This window comes from Lonchura striata, chromosome 2 (genome assembly GCF_046129695.1).
Source record: "Lonchura striata isolate bLonStr1 chromosome 2, bLonStr1.mat, whole genome shotgun sequence".
In the NCBI taxonomy this organism is placed as follows: Eukaryota; Metazoa; Chordata; class Aves; order Passeriformes; family Estrildidae; genus Lonchura; species Lonchura striata.
The window spans coordinates 15,763,834-15,790,552 of record NC_134604.1 but is presented as its reverse complement, the minus strand read 5'-3'; the positions used below and the strand labels follow the sequence as shown (position 1 = coordinate 15,790,552).

At 39.2% G+C, this 26,719-nt stretch overlaps 1 protein-coding gene across 4 annotated transcripts in view; it reads left to right on the top strand.

Annotated features, from left to right (window-relative positions):
* The first annotated feature begins 4,059 nt into the window (after window positions 1-4,059).
* EPHA6 (EPH receptor A6) overlaps window positions 4,060-26,719 on the top strand; it is a 382,744-nt gene continuing 360,084 nt past the window's right edge. For 3 of the 4 annotated variants that reach the window (XM_021550127.2, XM_021550126.2, XM_021550124.2), the window contains exon 1: window positions 4,060-4,257. In XM_021550127.2, the coding sequence (XP_021405802.1) occupies window positions 4,155-4,257 (103 nt within the window). In that variant the 5' untranslated portion in view covers window positions 4,060-4,154. The remainder of the gene's footprint in view (window positions 4,258-26,719) is intronic. The other variant, XM_021550125.2, reaches the window with a different exon arrangement.

Here is a 26,719-nt window from a genome sequence, read left to right as displayed (position 1 = left end):
GGATGAAGAAATATTGATAACCATCTGGTGTCAGATACACTAAAAAATAAAGATACCGGTAAAGTAAAAGTCCTGTTCATTCAAGCAACAACAACAAAAAAGTATACAATTCTACAGACACAAGAATATAATGTATGGAATTCACTTCCAGTCTTATGGGAAAGTGTAATGTTTAACTGAATAAAAGAGATACTATTCGAAGGTTCATTTCTGGTTACACTGCCAAATCAGCAGTGTTCTATTCACTAAAAAAGCTCTTGCCTCAGACTCCAAGAGATCAATAATACATTGTGTTTTCCTTAGTATACAGGTTGTAGTTAAAGTCAGCAACTGTGAGTGCTACTCTTGAAAAAATCCTAATGCAGGTGTCTTCATCCAAACATCACAGCATTTTAACATCAGCAAATCCTAATGAGTGCTGCATGGGAAAAGTAAATCTGTTCTTGGTCAGTATCCTAACTTAAATATTTGCTTTGATCGCATTAAAACATAGATAGTAAAGAGTGATGGTTCAAAGGACTAATACACAATACAATATTATATTATGAGAAATGTAAATTAAACATTAATGGCTTTTTTTTGAGAAAGTCAGAGTTTCATTATAATTAACAGCACTAAAGATAAATTAATGTATAGTTAATTACACAACGAAAAAAGGACAATGTGTAGTTTATATCCTTTATTTCCTGTTTGGTTGGTTTTGTTTGTTTGTGGGTTTTTTGTTTTTGTTTTGTTTTTAGTAACAGAAATATTATCCCCTTATTTAACAAAATAATAAAAATAGAACAGATGTTCACTGGGCAGATCACATTCTGGCTTAAGAATGGTAATATATGGAATTCCTTGCTTCTACGAACACATGCTCCCTAGAAATCTGAGGATGAAGGTATTCAAACTGTGGCTCCCCTTCTTTATCTTACCTGTTTAATACTTCGAAGTTTATTATACAAAGTGGCATAAGTTTCAGAAGGAAAAATGTAAAAGTAAAACTCTAGGGTTTTTTATATTTATATTTTTGCCATCCTTTATTGCATTTAGTATGTTTGCATACATCTGAAAAAGCACAATGATTAAGATTTTATTTGGAATCCAGAATAATAGACAAAGTTACAAGAAATTAATCTGTGTGTAGGTGAATGAGCACTGTTCTCACAAAGTTGTAAGAAATCCTGCAAAACTTCAAACTAAAAGCTGGAGCAGGAGAAAATGCCACCCATCCTTTTTAGCTGTTTGGTTCCCCAACAGTTTCCTGTGACTTGTGGAGTTCAAGGCTGGCAGGAGGCAAAGCTGTGAGAGGAAACACATCTCTTCCTGCCTGCCTCCTTTTTGGATTTAGCTGTAGTCTGACATGACTTGTAAAAGCACCAGAAATGGGAAGCCAGACCTTCCAAGCTCCTTGAAGGAGGAACTGGCTGCCTGATGTGCACACAGGTGTGCGTGAGGATGCACAAGTGTTCACAGGAGGATGGAGAGTGCCTGCACAGACGTGAGCATATAAATACGTGTGCTGCTGGGGCTGTCTGGAAACAGCCTGGTGTAAAAAAGCCCAAATTTGTACCATGCAACAGCAGAAATGAGGGAAGGAGCCTCAGTTCACTTTTGCTGTGCTAATTAATTGGCCTTTCCCACTGGAGTGTGAAAAGTTTTTGACTGCTCCAAATAACTTGTCTTCACCTGGGGCCCTTTACACAGGATATCCTGCATTAATATTTCATGGCACTCTGGCTGGGAAGCAGCTTACTACTCAACCAGGAACTGCAAAAGAATTAAAGCCTGAATTCTCACTCCTTACCCCAAAAGCAAACTTTGGTAGGTAGTTAGTGCTACTTTCTTTTTGGCTATGTTAATTCTAAACCAGAACAGTATTGAGACTCATGGCTTCAGAATAATTTGCTTTGGAAGGGATCTTTAAAGGTCATCTAAACACCCAAACTGCAAAAATTTAATTTTCTCCATTTACTTGACCTTGAACCTTTCACTCTTTACCTGCCCTAATCATTCTTTCACTATTTTGAAATTTTTCTCACACTTTTCTTGTTGACTTTCTCTTTGAATAAAAGTTTTCCTTATAGGAAATTATTAACACAACTAACTGTAGGAAATATTGCAATGTTGTAGACTCACTGCACTCTTTAAAGATCCTTCCAAATACCCACAAATACATATTTCTGTGTTGGCTATGCTCATTGAACAACTTGTCTGAAAATAATCCTTAAATCCTTAAAAAAAATTTTTAAAACATTCTTTATTCTTGCATTACAAAGCTAAGTGTTCTCATACAAAGCTTCTCTGAACATCCATTTAGGCACCTCAGCAGGAACTTTGGTATTCTCTGGTGCAGACTTTTGTAGCTGCATTACCCACTCACTTCAATGGGATTTTTGAACACTGGGAAATATTGGGAATTAGCTTTTCTTTTCTTCCTTGCTTGTGGATTTAGACACCTGGTTTGATTCATATTCAGAAATACGGATATCAGTATATTTCCTTGGGTTGTTTTTTTGTCGTTTTTTTTCCTTCCCTGACTTTGTAGAAATAAAGAAATTGAAATGTTCGACAGAATAATAATGATGATAATAATGATAATAATGATAATAACGATAATAATGATAATAATAATAATAATAATAATAATAATAATAATAATAATAATAATAATAAAGACGACAGAGGCCGGGATGCGGAGCGCGGCGGGAGTGCGGCACTTCCACAGGGCGCCCATCCCAGGTGCCGGCGCACCTGTGCGGGGGTATGTGAGCAGTCGGCAGATCAGCTCAGATGAGCGCACCCACACCCGAGGCGGCTTCCCCAGCTCTGCACAGCCTCTTGGTACCCGGCAGAAAATTAATTCAGGAAAAAAAAAAAAAAAAAAGGAGAAGAAAAAAAAAAGAGTAGCTGTTCTAGGATTCAGGGGATGCCCGGACGCGGCCGGCTCACGCTCGCTTGTCCTTTGCATCCCCTGGCCGTAACTTCCCGGAGCAGCGCCAGCGCAGCGCCGCCCCGGGCAGGTCCCTTGTCCCGGGAGCCGCCGCCGCCCGCGGGCGGGGCCCGCACCCCTGGGAGCGGCGGCCGCGGCCCTTCCCGAGCCGGGCTGCGCTCCGCCCGTGCCTTGTCCGCGAACCCCCTCTAGCGCCGAGCCCGCACTCGGCCCGGAGCCGCCGGCAGCGCCGAGCGAGGGGGCGCTTCCCGCGCCCGCCTCACGCTCCGCACCGCGCCCCGCGCTGCCCTGGGGCGGGCGGCTGAGGAGGGGCCGCCGCTCCGACGCTCTCCTTCCATCCCTCCCTCCCTCCCTCCCTCCCCCGCTGCCCCCGGGCGCGCCGGGCCGCCCGCTGGCTGGCGGGGCGCGAGTGCCGGAGCGCCCCCGGCGCGGGGCCGCGCTGGCTCCCGGCGGACCCGGCACCGCCGGGCTGCGCGCAGCGGGGCGGCCCCGCGGCCGGAGGAGGGGGCGAGCGAGCGCTCCGCGGGCGGCAGGGGAGCGGCGGCACCAAAAAACTGCAGCCGGCAGCGCGGCACGCAAATCAGGAGGGAGCAGCGAGCATCACACCAGAGCCGCCTGCTTTCTGATTGCTCCGCGGCAGAGGGGGAGAGACAGAGACTGACTGAGAGGGGCGAGCGGCACAGCGGTGGAGGGTCGGGGATGCCGCCCTGCAAGTTTCCGTGATGCATTCGGGAGCGTGAGGAGGAGTCGCCGACCCTTCTCGTCCGCGTCGCGCTCCACCTGGGGAACCTGAAGCCCCTCGGCGCTGCCTCCGGCCGGGGATGCGGGCCACCGTGCGGCGCGGCCGCGGGAGGAGGCTGCTGCCCACAGGAGGCTGCCGAGCCTGCCGGGAGCGCCCCTGAGGGGCTGAAGGCGCCACCGGCCCGAGCCGGCGGAGGGAGCGGGGCGCGACCCCCGCCGCCGCCGCCGCCGCCTGGAAGTTGCCGGAGCTCTCCCCGTCCCCGGCGCCGCCGCCCCTCGCGGCAGGGCGGCTGCGGGGGTCCCGGCGCCCCCGCCCGCCCTCGCCCTCCGTGCTGCCGCCGTGCCCCGGGAGCCGGGCGGTGGATGAGCCCGGCCCGCGCAGCCCCGGGCGGCAGAGCAGGCAGCGCAGCCCGGCGGGGCGGCGGCGGTCCTCGCCGGCCTGAGGGAGCGCGGGCAGCCTCGGCGGGCTGCAGCCATGGGGTGTAGTGAGGTGAGGGCACTGCTCTGGACAGTCGGCCTCTTCCTCCCCCTGCTGACAGCGCGCCCCGCCGCCGCCGGGCACGTCGCCAGCAACCACGGTGAGTGCGGCCGGCCGCGGGTGCGCTGCGGGAAGGGCTGCCCGCAACTTTCCGGCGGCCGAGGGCTGGGAGAGGATGGATGGAGGGAGCGGTCCGCGCCCGCGGCCGCCGGCTCCGCACCTCCCGGCCGCGGGGATGCAGGACCGGGCGCCTCCCGGCGGCCACCCCGTCCTGCCTGCCCCAAAAGTTGGGGGTTTGCGGCCGGAGGAGCAGCGCGGCTCCGCTGCCGTCCCCCGCCGGGGATAGCTCCGCGGCTCTCGGGAGCGCTGCGCTGTCGCCCCGGGCGCCTGCGGCCGCTGGGGCGTGGGAGTGAGAGGAGGGAAGCGAAAGTTGCCTCCCGGCGAGGTGGAGCGGTAGTATCGTTTTATTTGAAGTCTGGGTTTTAAGGTTTGCTTCGGTCCTGCCGAATGCAGATCCTATAGAATGGGTTTGAGAAGGCTCATCTGCCTTAGGGGGAATTGCTGTTGGTGAGCGAACTGTTCAAAGGTGCTTGACTGCCCTTAACACTTAATTTCTGCATACTCTGGGTTGATTGTCTGAAAAAAACCCATTCAAAATCTTTGTAACAGGTGCATGCTCATCAGGTCGCACCGAAGACGATGTTTTAATTTTAAGGGTTGTAAGGTGTGTGTTTTAGAAAATTACCTCTGGATTAAGTAGGGAATCATCCTGTTCATAGGAATAAAAATGCATAGCACGCCCAGAGGATACAGTATTTTGTTAGGAAGAACTTAAAAAAAGAGCCCAGACCTTATTATGAAACATCATGTTGCATGTTACCAAGCCTCTGGATAGAGCAGAGAATTTCCTGAACTCCTTGTTTTATGTACATCTGTCTATTTAAGTTGCAGTGGATGCATCTATTCCCACAGCATGAGAGGCTTCTGTACCTTTAACATTATTTTTCTACAATTTGGCTTTTTTGATGTTTTAGTGTTATGTGACTGAAAATACAGGAACTGAAGGGTAGCTCTCAATGTTGCTGCTGACAAATTGCTTTACCTGCTATGTTGAAAGGAGCATTGAAATTGGCAATGGTGGAAAGTAACGCTGAAAGAAAACAAGCTGGGTTTAGTCGTGGAGTACTATGAAGTATATATTTCGTGTGTTTTCAGTTTTGTTCTGCAGTCTGTTTTCAGTGCTCTTTGTATCGACCTCAGTAACAGTAAAATCAGAGAATAAGATCTCTAGAAAACAGGGAAGAACTATAGTATGGCCACAAAGGCCCTGTGCCATCAGGATGAGTTATGGCAAGGACATTCCAAGTTAGTATGATTCCTTTACTTCTCCCATGCTAAATGTGATGATTAATTCCAGTCTGTAATTGTAGATCCTACAATCACATCAAGGCTGATTTTTGCCCTATCTTATGTCTTGGAAGACATCAGATTCTCACAGTGGCACAACATAGTTTTCCTTTAATGTCACAGGCATTAGTGCGTTCTGATGTCTGCTGCATTATCACAAGGCCTAACACCACACATGAATGTGATTTTTAAAAAAGAGATTCTTGGTCTTGTAGAGTAGCTAAGGGAGCATAAAAGCATCAAAAGCTTTTTATCAATTAATGCAATTTAGTTTAGGTTTCTAAACTAGTATTTGATATTCTGGGATTAAATTAGTAGTGTTTTAATAGCGTTTTTAAATGATGGGGAAGACAGTTGCCGAAAGTCTGTTGGGTTTGAAGTGGTTTCTTGATAAAAGTTTTCCTAAGTCCCAGTGTTGTGGTGTTGGCTGCAGAGAGTACTGGTGAATTTCCTAACTTCTGAGTAACTTCTTCTTCTGCACATTGCTTCCAAACTTCAGTAAAATCAGTAGCCTCTTACCTTTGGTACTGCCCTATCACCGTAGAAATCAAATAATGAATATAACTCAACAAAACCCAAGTGAACTGAAAATGGATTGAATTAATACAGGTGCTTTCATACATACACCCCCGCCCCCCGCACCTTGTTAATAAAATGCTAGCAAAAAGAATCTGCTTTTAATGATAACTTCCTCTAAATCCAGGAATTGAAGGAAAGGAAATTACTACAATAAAGAAGTTGCCCATTGTGTAAACACTTAAATGTGGAGGGTTAAAATGCCAGTTACTAATACTTGGAATTGCAGCTGCAAAGATTTTTTTAAGATCTTGCGAGAAAACGTAACTTCTTTAAACTTTTCTGAAGTGATATTTTCAGCATGCATGTCTTGAAAACATCTTTGCAAGAATTGCTGTTGCATTTTCTCCAATAATTATTATAATGACATATTAACTTTGCTATTTGGTATATTTAATCTTCTGTGTGTAGAAACATACCAGCATTAATAGTAGATTGCAAAGGAATGTCTTGTTTTCTTGGTGAAAAGGATGGAAGGGGAATAGGTTTATTAATCTGACTTGGTAAACAGACAGCCCTTCCACTTCATTCTTACTGGTTTGTTTTCTGTTATTAAGGAGGGATTTTCAGAAAAATAATATACTCTGGTCTTACAAATTGTTATTATAACCATGTTTGGATTAATCTTTTTTGGTCTTGTCAAACAGAAAGAAATATTATTTTTATATATATAGCTGTAAGGCTCTTAGCTTGTCATTCTTCATCCAGTAAATCAATGTGTGGTGTCTTAGAGAATTTGCAGCGAGGCAGGCACAAACAATACTATTGGCAGAGAAGTGAACTTACTCATTCATCTTCATGGAGTGGTCAGTTCAAAAACATATTATGGCCATGCCAAGGGCTAATTTTTACTGCTCAGAAAAACGCTGTAGGTTTTGGAATGGCACAGGAGGAGTAACCACTGCAGTGTGTGGCAGAACTGCTTGGAACAGAGGGCTCAATTAATGTTGGAGCTTGAGTGCTTGCATGTTCATACACATTTTCAGTGGTTGTCCCTCACATCCAGTATGAACAGGCTGCTGTGCGAGAAGGTTCAGCATGCTGTGGTGTAGCTTTGTTCTTCGCTTGCCAGAACACCTCGAACTGGGCAATTGCTGTCAGACCCAAAATTACAGATCACAGCACTTGACCTGTGCCACTCATTGTGCAAAACTTGTGGGAGCTCTCAAGATAAAGGTCACGCCAGGTAATGGCTCAACAGTTTCCTGTGCTAAGCATGCACACATAAAAGTTTCTACATATATAAAAATCAGAAACCATATTTGTTTCTATGTATATGTCAACCAGAAACAGTTTCTGTACCCTGTCTCCTTTCAGGTTGTGTCTGCCATTATGTATCACCAGACAATTAATTCCTGAAGCCAATTATAGAACTTGCAGAGTTTATAATGAGTCATGTCTATCAGTGAGGTGTAAAGAAGCTGTTGCTTTTTCAGTTTCCAGGTATCATTACTTCTTGTCAGGTTATGCAAGCATGGTCTTTTTATTCATACCTCTAAAAGGCACCTACACTCATTTTTCTCCTCTTACAAAAAAGAAGTTGAAGTAAGAAATATTGTCAAATGTCAGTTCTGAAATTCATACAGCCTTTATTTTCATAATGATTACACTTGATGTAAATTGGGTGGCTCGAAGTAGGTAATAAAGCTTTTTGATTCTGGTAGCAAAATATCAGGTAGATTACTAATGACCTTGAGGCATTCATCAGTTCAAAGAAGTTGGCTCATTTTCATTCACATATTTATTTTCATAGAAGTGCAGTCTAGGCAATCTTTCTGAATACAGAATTCAGATTTTTTTTTTTTTTTTTTCTGTAGCAATAAGGAGACCAAGGACTAAGTGTGGAGAGATTGAAATTCTCTCTGAATGAAGCTGATGTTTTACTGCTAGGAAATTTCTCTTACATTGAGGACTTGAAGTAATGTAGAAAGGCTGTGCTGCTGCCTGTGTTGTGCTAGTCCTGGGGAATTCTGATGTTCAGTTGTCCAGCTGATACTTTAATAAGCATTTACATCATTACAGAAACATGAGAAAGTTAAATAAACAAAGCCATTGCAGTAAATATGTCATTCCCTTTTCAGCATATAGATAAAATCATTAGCAAAATAATATTTTAGTTTCAAGTTCTTAAGAAAGTTTTATCAATATTTTTACCCATGTGTAAAATCCCACATCCATATGGACTTGTGTGGTAATGAAGGCCTGAGAACCTCTGCAGTTGTAGATATGCATGAAATGACTTGTTATCCCAGAGCCTCCATTTGTATGCCATAAAATGAACAGATTTGCAATTAATGGTTCAGGAAACATTCCTGGTGTTGTATATGGCAGTACTGAGGGCTGTCTGGATATATTTTTTTTTTTTTTTTTTGACAAATGAAATTATTGGCATGGAAATACTAAATATTAAGAATTGCATAGCTTAAGCAGACACAGTTTAAAACCAAATTGGTACAGCAGTTTTCATGTAATTTGCAGGAGTGAAAATACCACAGAGGAACTGAAGTGTTCCCTGAAATTTACCAATTTAACTCTCTGGTCAGATTTAATTTCCTCTGAGAAGTCAAAAAGTTTACCGAGGAAAAAGAGAGAAGAAAGAAGCATATAGGAAATTGAGTTTTTCTTCTTAAAATCTCCTCATCTGTCTTTGCCAATAGATACTTTTAGATCTTAACTCTGCTTGAGGGCTGTTTAGGGTACCTGGTGTTAAAATATACACTTGAGAATTTTAGAAAAGTCAAAAAGTTCAGCAAGTTCTTTGCCAGTAAGATACACAGTAAGTCAATATCCATTTTGTTGGCTCTTTTTTTTTTTTTTTTTTTTTTTTTTAATGAGAAGTTTAATGTTTAAAAATCTCATTTAACTGATGAGGGCTATTGCAAAAATTATGCATGTCTACAATATGGGAAGCCTTTTATTGTTCCCTATATCCCAGTTTAGTATAGCTGGGTTAGGATATATTCCTATTCCAGCTGTGTGTGTTAGCTGGAATGTTTCATTAGGATCCTTGGATTTCCCCAATGTAATGTTGACACAAAGATGAGGCTGGCCTTGTGTTTGATATGCCCCTTAACATACTGAACTCTGTGACAGAGAGAATGATAAAATGGATGAATTATTTATCCATAATTTATCCAGACCCCCAGAAGCCATGTTATAATGCAGGAGAGGTCAACAAAAAACTATCTGTTGTGAACAATTTGCCTTCAGAAGCTGGTTTTTAACTTGTAAATGATATGTCAGTCTTTATGATAAGGTGTTAGAACTGAGAAGTACTGCTGAAAATATGTCTATCCCGTGATAAAAACATGATTTTTTTTGAAGGATTTCTTTCTGAGCCATACAAAAATGATTAAAATTAAACAGTGAAATTATCTTTACCTCGTTTGTTTCTCATAATCCCTTCAGTCTTCCTTAGGCTTATTCCGTCTATCCTTATTTTAGTTCCAAGGATGGTTTCATTGTCAATATTGCAACTCCTTTTGTGTAGGTCAGCTATTGATCATTCCCACATCTAAGAAGAATCAGTCTGTTCAAAATAATCATTAAGAAGAAGTCACTTCAGTTAATCCAGCAGCCATTTGTGACCTCAGTACTAATTTTAATGTGGTACAGAGCAAAGCTTAGAGACCAATCTTTTCTTTAAATAAACTGCATGTTCTATATTTAAAGCTGGCTAGTCCATTGTATTCAAAAACCCAAAAAGCCAAACCATAACAAAACACAAAATTGTCTCAACAAAACCCAAACCAAAACCTCCTAAAGATTTTTCTAGTCAATAGTTCTGCTGATTTGTCTCACCCATACAGCATAATACTTCTTGAAGTCAGCATTTCTCTCACTTGGACTAAATTCTGTCATCCTGTTAAAAAAAACCTGCTGAATACCTTGATAATTAATAATTAGAGATTTGTTAATTTTAATAAATGAAGGTATTTCAATGAGGCTGTAGATAATTTTATAGATGATAAAAAACCTCCGCCCAAACAATGCATGGGTTTTTCTCCACCTCTGGTTTATGATATTGTACAAACCCATTTTCTGCTCTTTAAACAATTGTTTTCCAGTAGGTCGTAGTACTCCTCCACCTTCAAACCAGTAGCTACTATTACTTTCTTTTATGGGTCTATTCTCATTCTAAATATATAAAGAATCAAAAGTTGTTCTGTGTTTTCCAAAGAAAGGGGTATTTTGATCTTTAAATTAATACTAGATTTTAAAAATGCTGTAATATTGTAGTATTGCTGTAGTATTGACATTTCTTTTGATAGTCAAGTAGGGTCAGGTCTTTAAAATTCAAAAGCACTTATTTCATGAAATAAGTGAAAGGAAATTTCATGAAAAGAAATTAAAATTTTCTTTCTGTAGAACAGTCAGAGGATTTAACATCTATTTTGCCTCTAAGTAGAAATTCCTGGTTTGTTTTTAGGTAGATTTCTGAGAAGCTGACAGATTTTTTTTCCTCCTGAGAGATGGTTTTGTTTGCTGTTAGTTGACTGAGTCCCAGACACTCTTTGAAGGTGTCTGGTGTTTGCTGACAGATTCTCCAAGAGGAGCAGCATCCCGTTAATGAGGAGAGGTGGGACAGCACAGGCAATACTTAGGTGAGAAGCAGTGACATAAACACATTAATCCAGAGAGAACATTTCAATCTATGGGAATGTTAACTGCACTGATAGCACAGCTTTCCTTGATGCCAACATGTTTCTGACATTACACAGGGCTTAGATTGAAACAGCGCTGTGTCACTTCAGTGCAGAAGGAAAGGTGGGCAGCAGGCACAACCCCCTGTGGAGGTGCACACACACAATGAGAACACAGTTAAAAGGTGAATTTGCTGCGAGCTCCACTGCCTCAATCTGCTTAATGGCTTCTGCACCTAGAACAAAAGGGGAAAAGTCACATACAGCAAACTATCATTGATGCATGTAATGAGTGATTTGTTTTGGCTGGGGACCCTTGGTTAAGAGTGCACTTGCTGCTGTAATTTGTATTCTCTGACTGCTGGTTGCTTCTTGCTTAAAATAAAGGAATAAAAGAACAAATTAGAAAGCATCCCATAAGATAATGCACTAGCATTTTAATCTGGGCAAAAGTGAGACTCTTTCTGAATGTCCCCAGGCTAATTTTATCAGTGGGTTTCACTTGCTGGTTTAAAACAAAATTTATAGGAAAAAGAATTTGCTAACACTTAGAATTGTTTAAATATATTTTGGACATGTAAAAAAAATCAAAGGGGTCCTGGTAATTTCCTTCTGTAGTGCTTCCAGTATTCGTGGCTGGAAATTGATTGCATGGAAAATATTTGGATGAAGGATTCATCACGTTTTGAGGTGGTTAGAATTCAGCACTTTCTACTAAACAAAGTGTGACCATACAAAAATGCACAGTCTTTTGCTCTCAGTTGTGTGTGGCTGCTGAAGACCTTTGAAAAGGAAAGCAAAGGAAATGTAAAACCTTTGTCTCTGGTAGGTTGCTTTTGTTTGTATTGTAGAAGTTGCTAAACACCCCCTTAGAGGATTATTTTAGATTTAATAATTTAATTTAGTGGACTTTATTTTTTAGAGGACCATTTAATTTAGGTAAATATGAATACTGTTAGCATTTAGTAATGGAGAAAAGTAATGAGAGCTTCTCAGACAAACTCTCTGTTAGCTTCCATCAGATGTGATGGGAACCCAAACTCTGTTGCTGTTGAGACAAATGTAGGAATGCTTACCCTGTGATTTTGGTATGTGGTAAAAAGTCATGAAGTTACAGATTTCCAAACACAGAATTTCAGAAAGAGTTAAGCCAATTCTCTTAAGAAATTTGATACACATCTCACGGGTAAGAATTTGACTTTGTAAGGTGGTGTTCTCAAAGCAGGCGGAGTGATTGGCTGCACTACACAGAGGAAAAATGGTCCACTGGAGACAAGTATTATATAAAAGCTTCATCTAAATAAATCTGGGATTACAAAAGGCAACCAGGAAATCAGATGGTATTCTATGCCATTTTAGTGGTTCCTCTTGATGCAGATGAATATAATGGTGTTATATACTCCAGTTTTTCTAATGATTATCTAAAGAACATCTTGTCTAGTGTAGAAAGGTGAGTGCTGGTGTTTGGAAGGAATCCAGCATTTTTTGTCACTGTTGTTTAATCCAAGGTTCTGTGCAAACTTTAGGTTGCATGCAGAGTTCTTTTTTCAGTGTTGGATCTCTTCAAAACTACTAATTTCACAATATTCTTTTGAGTAAGCCTTCGTGTCTGTATTAGCACTGATCTGAGAAGAGTTAAAGGCCAAAGCTTTTAGTTTAGATGACTAGTGTGTGACACCCAGTGCAAATCCCAAATAATTAGTTTTTGATGTGCTTAGATGTAGGTGGCACCTTGGCTTTCAGTGTAGTCTTCAGTGAAACTTATTTTTCTTCATGTCCTAACTCTCTGCTAGGAATGCGGTCTTCCTGTTTTAAAAATCTGTGATATATCAAAATTCAGTTTCTCAAAATGCTGACTACAGATGAAATAGGTTTGTACCACACAAATAAAGACCTGAAACCTTCTTGCCATTTTGTGTGCCTAGTCTCTTAAAGCCCTTCCTGAGGGCAGGGTCTGAACCTCCCAGCAGGAGCCTTGGCCAGCTGGCCCAGGGGGCTGTTTGACTCCCACTGTCAAGAGAACTAACTCTCCTTGATGAAGACTGAGCCACAGGGACTACTTCAGCTCTGCCTTTTCCTGACTTTTGGATGTGGGAGTTGATAATCCCGTTAGGGGAAAAATGTAGGTAATACAAACTTTCCTACTAGAAATTCTATACTTTGAAAGCTTCACTTTTTTTTCTTTGCCTCTTCACATATGACTTACCTAGGGTGCTTTATTTAGACTGACAGTGCAATCCTCTACTAAATCACCTGAATTACTTAACGCAAGAGAGCTGCCATCTTCCAGGATGTCAGCATTAGATGATAATGCAAATCTTCACTTTACATGTAGTTTACATTAAACAACAAAGGAATTTTGAAACTTGCATGCTCCATATTTAAACTCCACGTTTCAAAAGTAAAAAACTCTGTTGGAAATTCAAAGAGTTCATTAACAACAATACCATAGAGGAGACCAATGGAGGTCACACTTGTAGGGAGTTTGCTGCTCTTTTACTTTCTCATGGCATCCCTTCAGCATCACTTAGTACATGAAAAGTTCCAGTAATGCTTATCCTATTAACTTTACCACTAATAATTTTATTATTAACACTTACAAATTTTATAACAAGTAGTTTGGATTGTAAGTAATGCCCTGAGGCCTTATCATTAGTAGGTTTCCATTACTTTAAAGCAAATTAGGAAATTCTTTTCAATAGCTCTCATCTGACAAATGCATTTTATACTTGAGAAAAGTGCCTGAAGAAATAAAAGCTGATGGAAATTTGTGTCATAGATGAATATTTTGAAAACAAAAAAGATGATCAATAATAGATTAGGCTTGATTAGATGTTGACATTTAGAACTGCACATAGATTATGTTAAATGTAGTGACAACAGACAGTGTTCTTCTTGATTTGCATTTATCCCTCCATTTGTGGTTCAGGTGGATCATGGGACACACATTGTAAAGGTTAATGGATAAATTACCATATAGCTCGTCTGATTGTTCAGGCTTCAGCGTGGAGGGCTGGATGGTTTATAATCTAGTTTGTTTCATGTGGAACAGAAATTGTTTAATTCTTTTTCTATGAAGTTCTGAATTGCTTAAGTGTTTAGATGAGTCCACAATACCCCTTCCAAGTTTTGCTAAAATCACTAAATCGTGGGGTGGTTGCATTGACAGAGATCCTGGTCTGGTCTTTGTTTCCTCTCCCAAGCTGTCAGTATTATTTCCATGTTATTTGAGTAAATGTGAAATGTGGCCTTTTGATAAAAATGTCATTCTTAAAACCCTGTGAAGATACTTGGCCTAAGTATATTCTTCACTTGTACAGATACCTCAAAACAGGAGTTTTCAATGTGCTTTGTTAGCAGATACATTAGTGTTCCCTACAGCTTTCCTTACCATCCATCAGTGTGGTTAGTAACTATGTGTGTTGGTGTTGCTGGAATCAAATTGCTTCATTTTTGTAAGGAACTCACCCTTTAAATTGGTTCCAGTAATTCACCTGAAATTCCAGAAGTAAGAATAAATGAATTAATGAATTAATGAAAAAAATCCCCTAATAGCCATTTTCGCTGCATAAAGATAATTTGCTGTATGTCAATTTGTATACAAGGATGGCTGAAGTGAATCATCTGTAACTGCACTCAGCTGTGTAAATAAAATGAAAGGTACACTGTAATTCAAAGATGCAGTGTTTGGTTTATATAAAATAATACCCTTCACTTAAGCATTGCTTAGTTAAGAGTCTTCTTTTCTATAGTGTCTGTAGGAAAGGAGAAAGTTACTGAGTTGATGTTCAGTCTGTGGAAATAGGAATTGAAGAAATTTTGGAATAATTTATTTTGCCTTTGACTGTGATTTTGTGTTCTTGAGTCTCTCTCTGACCCAAGTGATTCTTTTTCTGATATCTGGTGTTCTTATCTCCAGATGGGATGTGATTGTACCAAATTCAGTGAATGCATCATCCAAATTACCAAATTATTTGAGTTGTCAGGTAGTAGCTCAGGTTGACTTCACAGTTATTCAACATGGACAAAAAAATTACTTGGAATATTTGGGTTTTGGGGCCTTTATTGCATGGGACATACATTAGAAGTTTTTTGATCTGGTTTAAACTAAGAGAAAACTATGAAAAGAAATGAAGAAATAATCTTGCCGTGACATGCTTTATGAATAAAGGAAAATTATTTTTGGTGAGCTTCACGGAGGTAGTGTTCTTTGAGCAGAACATTTATGCAGTTGTGAGGCACATCAGTATGATTTTCATTACACTAAAGTAATGAATTTTTATGACTAAAGCTAAAATAGGAGTGAGCCATCCTTTATTCAGATGGTGAGATGGAACAGTACATTTCTGATAAGGGAGAGGAGGGGAAGAAAATGGGAAGAAAGATGAGAAGATAAAAAATAATCTCATTTTCTGATTTTCTTATGTGAATATTGTAATGTACAGAATTTTGAGTCTAGTCTGGTGGTAAAATAAAAAAGTTTATACAACAGTCTGTAGCTGTAAGCATAGAGATTTGTAGACTCCAAACAGGTTCAAGTGCTTTTAAAAATGTACATAATTTAAAAAATATAAAAATTAAATTAATTCCAGTGTAGGGTAGGAAAGAAATGTTATAAACTTGAATCCATTGATTCTATTTTTATTGCTGAAAACTGCTACAGTTCATAAAATGCAGTTTTACAGGCTATTAGTCCATAATGTGGATTATGCCCTTTGGACACTTATGTTGAAGATAAATGCAGTAGTTTGGAGAGGTCTGTATTGAAATTCTGTGAAGAGGGTTCTGTTATTATTTAAGTTCTTTTTACTGTGAACAAAAAGTAAATGGGTCGGAGGGAGAGGTGACCCTTGGCTTCCAACAGGAAAGGGTCAGTTTGTTATTCAGGAAGTGGCTTCATTTCCATGTTAAGTGAGGAAAATAGGTTGCTGAAACAATACTGGTAATGAAAGTGTTTTTTAATTGTTCTTGAGAGAAAGAATTGTATTTGCATTATAGTGATACCTGCCAAGATTATTTACAGTGTGTTGAGGGTCTCTGTAACACAGGGTTGGGAAAGAGCTTTCTTCCCACAATCAAATGCCTCCAGTGATGCTGTATAAAATTATTAATTTTCATCTTCAATCTAGTTAAGTCATGTTCCCTCATTGCTCCTGTTGGAAGGTTGTTCTGAACTTCAGTGCTGTGAAATTCAAATACATTTATGGGCTGCATTTATTAGTGAGTGGTGCTTATTCATTTATGCTTGTGCTGGCTTTGTCTCAGAACTCAAGAACACCTTTCCATTCTCATCTTTCATCCTGCTCACTGCTATAGCAGAAGTCACCTCTCTTGGGTTTTGGTGTGTGGTTTTCATCTTTCACTCAAGATATTTTTTATCTCTGTGACAGTTACAGTTGCTTTTGCTTATTCTTCATCCTGTTTAATTCACTATTTCCTGAAAAAAAAGAGGTGGCCAGAACCACATACAGCTTTGCTGGTGGGATTTTACTGGTACTTTGTGCAATAGTAGTATTTTCTTCATTCTGAATATTGGACAGTTTCTGGGATTTTTTCTGCTTCATTCCCATGTTGTTGGATTGGTCCTTGGTTGGCTTGTCAGCAGTTAATATGCAGATGTCTCATCTTCTCCAGCTGCTTCTAGATTCCCATTTCATGAAGGAATTCTGCTTGGCTCCCCTTGGATTGTCTGATATTTTATATTTAATGGCCTTCCCTCCTTATTATCCTAGAAAATTATTCCTTCTCTCCCCATAGCCTCCCCACCACAGCATTTCATCCTTCAGTTGAGTTGACAATGCCTCCCGACTGTTCCATGACAAAAAATCCCATTAGACCAAGCTTCTCTTGGATAAGGAAATTACTTAAATAACAAATAATATCAGTCTCATTACTTATTTTTGAGGAATTACACCACAATTGCACAGGTAAATCTATTTGTCTCAAAACCATGTCTTTTATGAACTTGCTCACATCTTTAGCTCTGTATTTAAAGCAGCTAAAAACTCTTCTACAGCTTGTTTTATTTTCCTAACCCAGACTTATTTCTGTCATTTATACAATGAAATGTACATGATAAGCTAAAATGTTCAGTACCAATATGGTGGTGTCATGCAATCAGAAACTTCATTCCATCTTAAAAGAAAACATAAATATTTTTTATAAATTCAAAACACTTTTTTGTTCGTATAATTCTGAATTAATGCTGAAAGAAGTACTGCTTTCTTTGAAGTCACATTGAATGAAATTATCCTCAAATTCAGCTGTTATTTTACCTTAATGTATTATAATTCAGATGTCAGCTTTTTCTTCCATAATTTGATTTTGCGTGGCTATTAGGATTGCTCAGTGCTTACTCTTGTTTTATTGCTTTTAGATGAAATAAATTAAGCTGTGTAGCAATATAAAAGATAATATTCATTGTTATAAATTTGGTATTTACACAAATGAAACATCTTAAATTCCCCCTTCATCTGTTTTAAATTAAGTATGAGATTTAAATCACTTGATCTGATTGAGAGCAAGCACTGGAAATGAAGGGATTGTGGGCAATCAAAAAAGCACTCTGAGATTCTGATCAAGGCATTCATTATTGGTGGTGGGAAACAACACTAAACAATAATTGATTGCATTATGGAGAGCGTAGAGAAACCTGCCACGACAAAATATTATATTCATGGGCTGAGAATGATTTTGAACAGGTGGAAAGTGAAAGCAATAGTATTTCCAATTGCTCAGGTATGGTGGTTGCTAGCTCTAGTAGAAAAGGGCCTTTGGATCAGTCTGATTATGAATTTTGTGTGATAAATTTGTATTCAATTTTAAATGTTATCCCCCTTTATAGTTGCTCTTTTAACTAGAGATGTAATAATATATTTAATTTTAAGCATAAAACGTTTCCTTTTAGCTCTGATTATCTCCATCTGACACTTTATAATCCTCAGTAATTATTTTTATAGGCAAAAAAATCAACCCCACACATAAGGTAAAAAAATGCTTGCCCTGAAACTATTCATAGATCCAAGAGTCTCAATTAAATTTATGCTAACTCTCTCAAGGATGTTGTTCACTCCAGAATAGCTCTATCATTATTGAAAATTATACCTTGCTTCTTGCAGACAGCCTTCTGCCATGCAGTCTGAAATGAGAAGTGAAGACAGCTTCAGTTGTCTTAGTTTTAGTGTTCTGGTAAATTGCTGCATTTTGCAAGGCATTGATTTAGATTTTTACACAGATCAGTTACTTACAGCGATTTAGAATTTTACACTAATCAGTTCCTGATGATATATTTTGGATTCCAGCTACAGTTGTGGTGACAAGTTTTTTTACTGGAAGTAAATCTGTGCAAAACCTGTTAGCTGCATCCGTTTTCCAGCTCCTGCCTCATTCCTGATGCACAGAGGATAATAATGTTTTTTTTAACAATGTTCATTGTCTTCCTGTACAGCCTCTAAAGATGTTGCCACTTCTCAGAACCCCTCCTGACTGTGTAGCATTCTCCTGTTTTCCTTCAACTCCAGTTCTGCCTTCTGTTGTGACTTTTTTTTTGCTTTTCAGCATAACATCTCTCTGGTTTAAATTGAAAGAGGGTAGATTTAGATTGGATATAAAGAAGAGATTCTTTACTGTGAAAGGGTGGTGAAAGACTGGTACAGATTGCCCAGAGGAGTTGTGGCTGCCCCATCCTTGGGAGTGTCCAAGGCCAGGTTGGATGGGTTTTGTAGCAATCTGAAATAGTGGAAGGTGTCCCTGTCAGTGCAGCTGGAATAGATAATCTGTACAGGACCCCCCTGACCTGAACTGTTCTATAATTCTATAATTCTGTGGTATGCTGGATAGCCTTCCCAGACAAACTGAGCATTTTCATTATGTTGTAGTCTTCAGATAGGAGAAAAGAATATTTTTTTTAAAATATTGCCTATTTTTTTGCTTAATAAAGTAATTCATCCCCACAGTCATGGTACTGTTTCTGGCCTTCATGTATGCTCAGACATTTCAGGCAGAACGGGAAAAGAGTGAAAAAAAAAAAGTTTTGAAGAAAAATGTCATAAAGCACTTTTTAATTCAAACATTTCCTTTGTGGTAATTATTGACATATAAAGGTTCCTGTTTTCTTCACTGGCAGTGTGCATGCATTATTATATAGTCTATATTTGGCATTGCCTGCAGAGTCCCTGGGCAGTGCTCCAGCCATCCTCAGTGACATTGCTCCTGCATCACTGGGTTGTGTAACAGGCACTTTAGTCTCAAGTAGCCCATTGAAGTGGTGCTTTGAGCTAAGTCCCTGAGAGCTGCTGCCTTTCCAGCACTTGACTACTGATGCAATGCTGTACCTGTCTAAATTACTTTATCCAATTAGATTATTTCATGTACTAAAGGAAAAAGAAGGGTGACTATATTTCGTGGAATAGGAGCCAAGTTACTCAACAGTTTACTACATAAATTATAGCATTCTCTTCATTTATCTTTGAAATTTAAATCTCCATTAATGTGTATTAAAAGTATATCATTCAAAGCTGAAAGTCTCTGCATAGTAGAGGTGGGTACTCCATGCTGTCCAGTATTTTAAAGTAATTTGATCTTTGTTTAGATAGTCAGACTTATTTCCTGTCAAGTAAGTGACAAGATGCTGTATATTTATTTGTTTATAATGTTAAAAGTCTTGCAAACCTGATTAACTGATAAAAACAGTTTAGCCTTCATGTTGATGTTCCACTGTACATAAAGAGACCAAGATTTTTTAAGGCCGCTGATTGTTGCTATGTACTTTAGCTTGACAGCATGACCTAGTACCTGTAAAATGTTCATGCTGTGAAAACTGGGTGCTTGACACCATAAATTATAAATTAAAAGCTAGTGGAAGAAGGGACAGACTGACAAAGTAGAACAGAGAATTACAAAGCTCAAAAACATTAAACTGACTGGCTGTGTGGATATTTAATCAAAGGAGATAAAAAAGTTTTAACATCATGAATATGAACCTATAAGATAGCTCTGTGAATATTTATCACAAGACTAACAGTTCTGCTTTCTAAGAGTTGCATTTATTTTGGTATGTTTTTGAAGTTCTGCATTATAAGAAAACATGTAATATAGCTAAATGTTAACTTCATTTTCCAAGTTGCCTTTATGTTCCATCCTGGAAAGTGTTTTTTAATGTAATTTCTGCTGAACTCCTCCTCTCTATATCATGGTCACTTTCTGACTACAGAAGTAAGGCCAAGTGTATTAAGTATTTCTCTTCTCAGGCAGATAACTTATCAAACAAATGAGATACCACTTCAAGAAGCAAAGGAGAAAAACTGATCCATTTGCTTGAGAGCGTTTTACACACTTGAAAGTCATAGCTGCTTCTGCTTTGATATGCCCAAATCTTGTGGCTCTGCTGATGACTTTCCTCAACTACTGACAGCTTAAGTCATTACTAACCACATAAGCTCTACCCAGCAGAAAAAAACCCAAACAAATGTAGCCTTAGGATCCTCCTCTAGCCTTTGTCTGTCTGTTTCTTGAGTGTCATTGTTGATACATTGCAAGTACAGGGCAGCCTCAGGTGAGATGGAGAGGAACATCAAAAAAAAGTAAAAACCGTGTTGGTTGAGATAAGAATAGTTTAATAATTGAAGCAAAGTAAAATGTAATATAACAACAACAACAATAATAATAATGGTGATGAAGAAGAGCAACAGCAGCTGGAAGTAAAAAGAGAGATAAAACCTAAGAAAAGCAAGTGATGCACAGCTCACTTGCTCATCTCTGTCCAATGTCAGCCTGCCCCCAAGCACTTCACAGCCAACACCCTTCAGGTAATACATGGAGCATGATGTTCCAGGGTGTGGAATATCCCTTTGGCCAGTTTGGATCACTTGCCTTGGCCATGCTCCCTCCCAGCTTTTTGTGCACTGTCAGAGCATGAGACACTGAAAATTCCTGGACTTGGGTGAGCATTGCCCAGCAACAGCCCAAACATTGCTGTGTTAACTTTATTATTCCCATACTGAATCCAAAACACAGCACTGCACCAGCTGCTAAGAAGAAAATGACCTCTATCCCAGATGAAACCAAGACACTGGGTCAGTAGGGAGATCATAGAGCATGTCTTATTGTTTTAGTAGGAAATACTAACTTTATCCTGTTCATGTGGCAATGCCATAGGTCTGGAGTGGATAATAATAAATGTCCTGTCATTTCTGGAGGCCAATTTGTACATCTTGTGGATGAATTCTGAGTGGTAGTTCAGAGTACAGCTCTGCAGCAGATGGGGACTGAAAACAGATGTGCTTTCGCACCCTCTACACCACTTCATGCAGACAATTTTAACTTTCCTGTTAGCTGGGTAAAGCAGGGAAGTCAGGATCTGCCATTTCTGGGCTGGATTTTTGCTTTGCTTTCTGCATTGTAGCTTTTCTGCCTGCAAAATAATGACAACCCCATTTCATTTTTTTATGATTTAAAAATATGGATGGGATGTAAGTAAACTCTGATTTAGCTGCCTGGAGTTAAAAAGTTAGGCTGAACTATAGAAATAGTAGAAGATAGTGTAAATGAATGGTAAAGACTCTTCGGCTTCAGTGGGTGGGTCTGTGCAATGCAGAAGAACCCTCCTTTGTGTTTCATGTCTGGAACTTTTCTGACTGTTGTTCCCATGTCTGATTTGCCTGTGTGAGTGTTTCAGACTCCCAGTTCTTGCTCTCAGCCTGTCTGAAGCAGCTCTGAACACACCACCCTCAATACCCTAAAGGGCTCTGCCAAAACTCCTGGACTGGTTCCTTGTCTTATTTCTTAAGCCAGAGATTCTCAAACAGCTCTTCATGGGGCTGTGCTGCCAGTCAAGCATAAACTTTTTTTTTTTTTTCAGTTTTTTCAGCCTTTGTTCCTCTCCTAAGATTTGTCTGTTCTGTTACTTGGAGTCACCAGACTGCTAATTTTTCATTATGGTTATTAAGTGACTACTTGAGTAAGCAGTGGCCATCTGTCCTCTCAGTCCCTATTTGTGACATTATCAGCTGTTCTCTTCAAAACTTCTTTCTTTCAAGGGACTGCTGTGGAACACTCCACACTTCTCACTCCATTTAAAAAGAGACAGATTATGAGGTTGAAAGGAATTTCTGATCAACCTTCCCAGATATTCATTGGGAAAAGGCAGCAAACCTTTGCAGTGCCATTTCATTCTTTACTATTATAGAGGCTGTGTCTCTGGATCAGAGCAGGGCAAGGAAGAATGAGTGCCTAAGGTGGGTTTGATTATGCCCATGAACTCTAGAGGGAAGTTTCTACCCCCCTTGAAGAGGAATTCCCAAAAAGTATGGAGTATAGGAGCAATAGCCGTAGAGTTATTAACTTCATAATTAGTCTGACAGTTATGTATAGGTATTGTTATAATTTTCCAAAAGCTTTTGTATTTTTTTTTTTTTTCACTTATGGATATCGCGACATTAACTTTTTGTTTGTTTTATCACCGCCCAATACAAGTATTAAAGTAAAAGACAGAAAATAAACTGCTTGTAAGAATGCAGAGGAAAAAAGTTAACAAAGTGAAAGTTAGCAAAGTGAAGAATATTAAATTTAGCATTAGTCCCAACCTAAGAGAATTGGCTTCAACACACAAGTCATTTACCAGTGCAAGGAAAGATAAATCTGTTTGCCTGAATTTCAGTTGTTTCTAATTTCCCTAATGAAGATATACTTAGGTTAATAAACAGGGCTGACAGAACTGTCAGGTATTTGTGTTCATTTAGGAAATGCTGCCCGGTAATCTACTGTTGACATGAACATGATGGTGAATTGAATATCAATTAGTATTTTCAAGGCAGAATGAAAATTATGAAGTAGGGCAGCTAGGCTCCCATCATCATTTTGTGACTCTTTTTATCAGGATTAGCTCTTGATCTTTTTGTATTACACATGTGAAACCAAAAACAGAAAATTAATACAGGTCTGGTGGTGTTTTCTGGAGCTGTGAACAGCATTAATTTATCTCACTTCATTTTAACAGCACTTTCTGCTGTAAAGGAGTATCTTAAAGCTGAGTGAATGGTAAGAAAACATTGTTTCCCTGGTACCTAAACTCCTTTTTTCCCATCTCATTCTTTGAGAGGAGCACACTAAAGTGGAGCAATCTGCCTCTGCCTGCCAGGACTTCCTCAGTTCTTTGCTGGCTGCCTGTCCTGCAGGGCTGACATTGCAGAGCCCCCCTGGTGCATTACAAACGTGGGAGTTTGTAATCCCTCCTGGCTGAGCTGTGCATTTCACAACCCTCTCCTGCCTTGCTTTCCCGTCTGAAAGTGCACTGATCAACAAAATCATTCTGAAATCACTTTGACACTGCTCTTGGGGAAAAAGCTCTGTTACAGGCTAGGAGAGATAGGACATTACCTACTCATTTTCCATTCCACAATTACCTGAGGAAAACTTGGGGCCTCATCTATTTCTGAGGTAAACCCATTTATGTTGGATGTGAGAATGCTTTCTTTTTACCTCAGTAGTTTTATTTTTTCTTGTTTGATGAGTAAGACTCACATGGGAGAAGCAAATGCCTATGTGAGACCTCAAAATAGGAAATGTTTACAGCTGTCCTAGAGCAAAATAAGCTTCTGGGTGGCAGAATAAGTAGTTAAGATCCAGCCATATAGAATTTGGAATTGTAACTGCTATCCTAGAAAGATTTCAGTGCAGAAATTGTCATGTGTTTCTGCACTGACAGATTTTCTCCATGCATTTGGTGCCACTGAATGTATCAAGTGGATTTCCAAGGCTTCATCTGGTATTCCTGAAATAAAACTTGGAATCCACCTTACTGGGGAAGACTGTATCTATTATTGATTGTTATTACATGCCTTTAACTGATAAATTGTTGAATTTCTCCCACCACTTTGATATCTTTTCTGGAGTTATAGACAGGGATAAAATAATGGAAAGAAGTAGAACACAAAATAGTGCTGTTATTTCTTGTGGGTGAAAGAATTCATGTTGATTGAAAATAACTCTTGTCTTAAGTATTTATAAATTGTAATTCACAGTAATTGATTATCAGATATTTTGATAGGTGTTCAAAATATTGCAGATGCTTCTTTTACAGTGAAATGGCATTGGTAAGGGAGGGAAATGCTCTTGTTAAAATATATTTGTGGTTGGAAACTTTAAACCTTGAAGTTAACTTAGAGCTTGCCAATTTTTAAAAAAATCTTCATTTAAATCCTACTTTCAGAAAGACAGGTGTAACTGATGTAACTGAGGGGTCTGCAATGGTTGGCAATGCTAATAATGATACAACATGAGCATAAAGCATGTTGATTTTTAACATGAGAATGGAAGAAAGTATGAAAAAGAATGTAGTAAAACTGAAACATTGAGTATGAAAATGTTGTTTTCCATTCCATAGAGAGATGGAGCAGTAGGGTTACAGCAGCCTTCTCCTTCTCCTCTAAGGAGAACATGCATCGTTGCATATGGAAAGGATCATTTTATTAGCTCTGTAATGTGATAAATTTTAATTTCATTTTAAAAATGACCTTGCTAAGAAATAGGTAAGAATGTGTTCTAGGAAAAAAGGTTGAATGTAAAAGGTGAGTGGGAACTTTTCTTCCCCCCCCCCCACCAAAAGAGCCATTGTTTGTTTTATCTTGTTTTCTCCGAGCCACAGGATCTCAAATTACATTTATCCAGGAAGTTGTAGGCAACAGTAAGACAGAAACACGTATCTGAAGCAAATGAGAAAAGAGGGGAAATCATTCCTAAAGCATCTGTATGTAATGTATGGAAAGAAAAATGGTGCTGTGGGGTAATTGGGTTTTGAAGATTCTCACTGGAGACCTCGTGTAATGGAGTAAAACAGTACCAAGATAAAGACAGGCATTTATCCAATATAACCCCATCTAATAATGTTGAAAATTTCTTAGCACTGACAAGATGAATGTATCTTGACTGGACTGTCTGGCCAGTTCTCATTCATCAGAAGATAATTTTAAAAGTTTTTGTGTGAGTGTGCAAATATGAGAATAAGAAAGGTCAAGGGGAAATTCTTTTTAAAAGTTCTTGATGGGGAAATCACTGATCAGTAACAAAAGGCCAGTTTTGGATAACAGCTGAGCCTACATTAGAGATAACATTAGAGGAAAGCAGAAACTAGAATTATGAACATTTCTCATCATTAATGGAAAAGAGAGGATACATGTGGAAATTAGCACATGTTAGAAAATACCTAGTGTAGAAAACTGAAAATAAAAAGTATGTTAGGTAAATGCCCAAGTCTCACAACACTCAGGATAATGGGAATTTCTCTATTGCATTATGAATAAAAATGTTTGTGTGAATGGTATTGAACTATATTTAGAAAGAGGCAGAAAATAATGTGCTTGAAATTGGGAAATAGAAATTAGTGATTTATTCATATAACATGAAGAATATGAAGTATTCCCCATCTGGTGTAAATAATTCTCTTCCAAGAGTCCTGAAAGAATTGGCTGAGGACATCTCTGGGCTATTGATGGTAAATTTAATGAGTTCAGGGACTCAGGGAATTCAGGAAAAGCGTAGGTGTTAGAGTTGTGGTTTGAAAAGAAAAGGGAAGCACCATTAACCAGGTAACTAGATTTTTATAAAACTCACATTTGGAAAAGTCATTTATCTCCCCTGCTCTGCCCCAAGGCAGCAGGAGATTATGCAGAAACCAGGCCTGACAGTGTTCAAGGTGTCTTAAAAGCCTCCTGGAGAGGAGATTCCCCAGCTTCCCAATTAGTCACAGCTCTCCCTCTTCTTTGTAGGGTAGCAAGGATTTTCTTGGAGTCTGACATAAAACTCTTGGAAATGTTGAGGAGAGTGGGAGGATTACTCTCTCTATTTTGCTGGCTCTAATCCCGCTTATCTCAGGCAAGCAGCATTGTCAATACTTTGTTTACTCTCTGATTTGCTGTGACTCCTGTACACTTCCCTGGCAGAATTGCTATCTAGACAGGTGCTCCTCATACTTTATTACTGCATCTCATTAATCTTGCCTAAACCAGATAGCTATTGAATGCAAAATAATGAAATTATGGAAAAGGATTCTATTGATATGTGTATAATTAATGCGAGTTTATTTGGTTTATGGAAAGCAGGCCTGGTCATAAAACCAAGCATTTAAATATTTTTTCCCAGTTGATTGCACGTTAATTACCAAGGTAACTTGGATATTGCCTATCCCCTTCTTCTTTCTTGTCTTCCTCAGGCAGGCAAGCCACGGCAGTAATAATATGCTGAGATTTTTTTATATTATAACAGACTGTGATTGACTCTTCTGACAGTTAAGCTTAATTTTTTCTACCAAATGGGTTTTTAAAAAACCCCTGAGGTCTAAGGAACCTTAAAATAGTTTTAGTGACTGTTAAATCACAGAATTTGAGATATTAGTTATACACCAATATTCTAACATTTTTCATTAGTGACATGAAAACAAATATAAACTCAATACCTGACAGAAGAGCAGTAAATAAAGAAAGAAGGAGGATGTGCAGACAGGGAGGAGCCTTTATCACTTAGTAAAGGTCAGCCCTTGCAAATGAAATTTGTTTTAGTATAAACCAATGGATCTTTGTACATTCAAGAGAAAAAAATATAACCCAAACTGAAAAAAAAAAAAATTATGAAAAGGAGTGAATCTGTACAGGACAGTGATCTTGTAGAGTAGTAACAGCATATGAGTGCAGTACTGCAGCAAAAAAAATAGGCTAATGTGACCCTGGATTATAAACAGGATATAAAAATAACCAGGACTCTTAATACATACTGTTAAAAGGAATGATTTCAGAATACTGCATGTGATCCTCTTCCTAAAAATGAAAAAAAAAAACAACCAAACCATAAATCCTGAAAGAAAGTACAGACACTTCAGAAGACAGCAACAACTCTCTTGAGAGCTGGAAGTGAGAGACTTCAAAAGCTCTGTGTGTTTGCCTTATA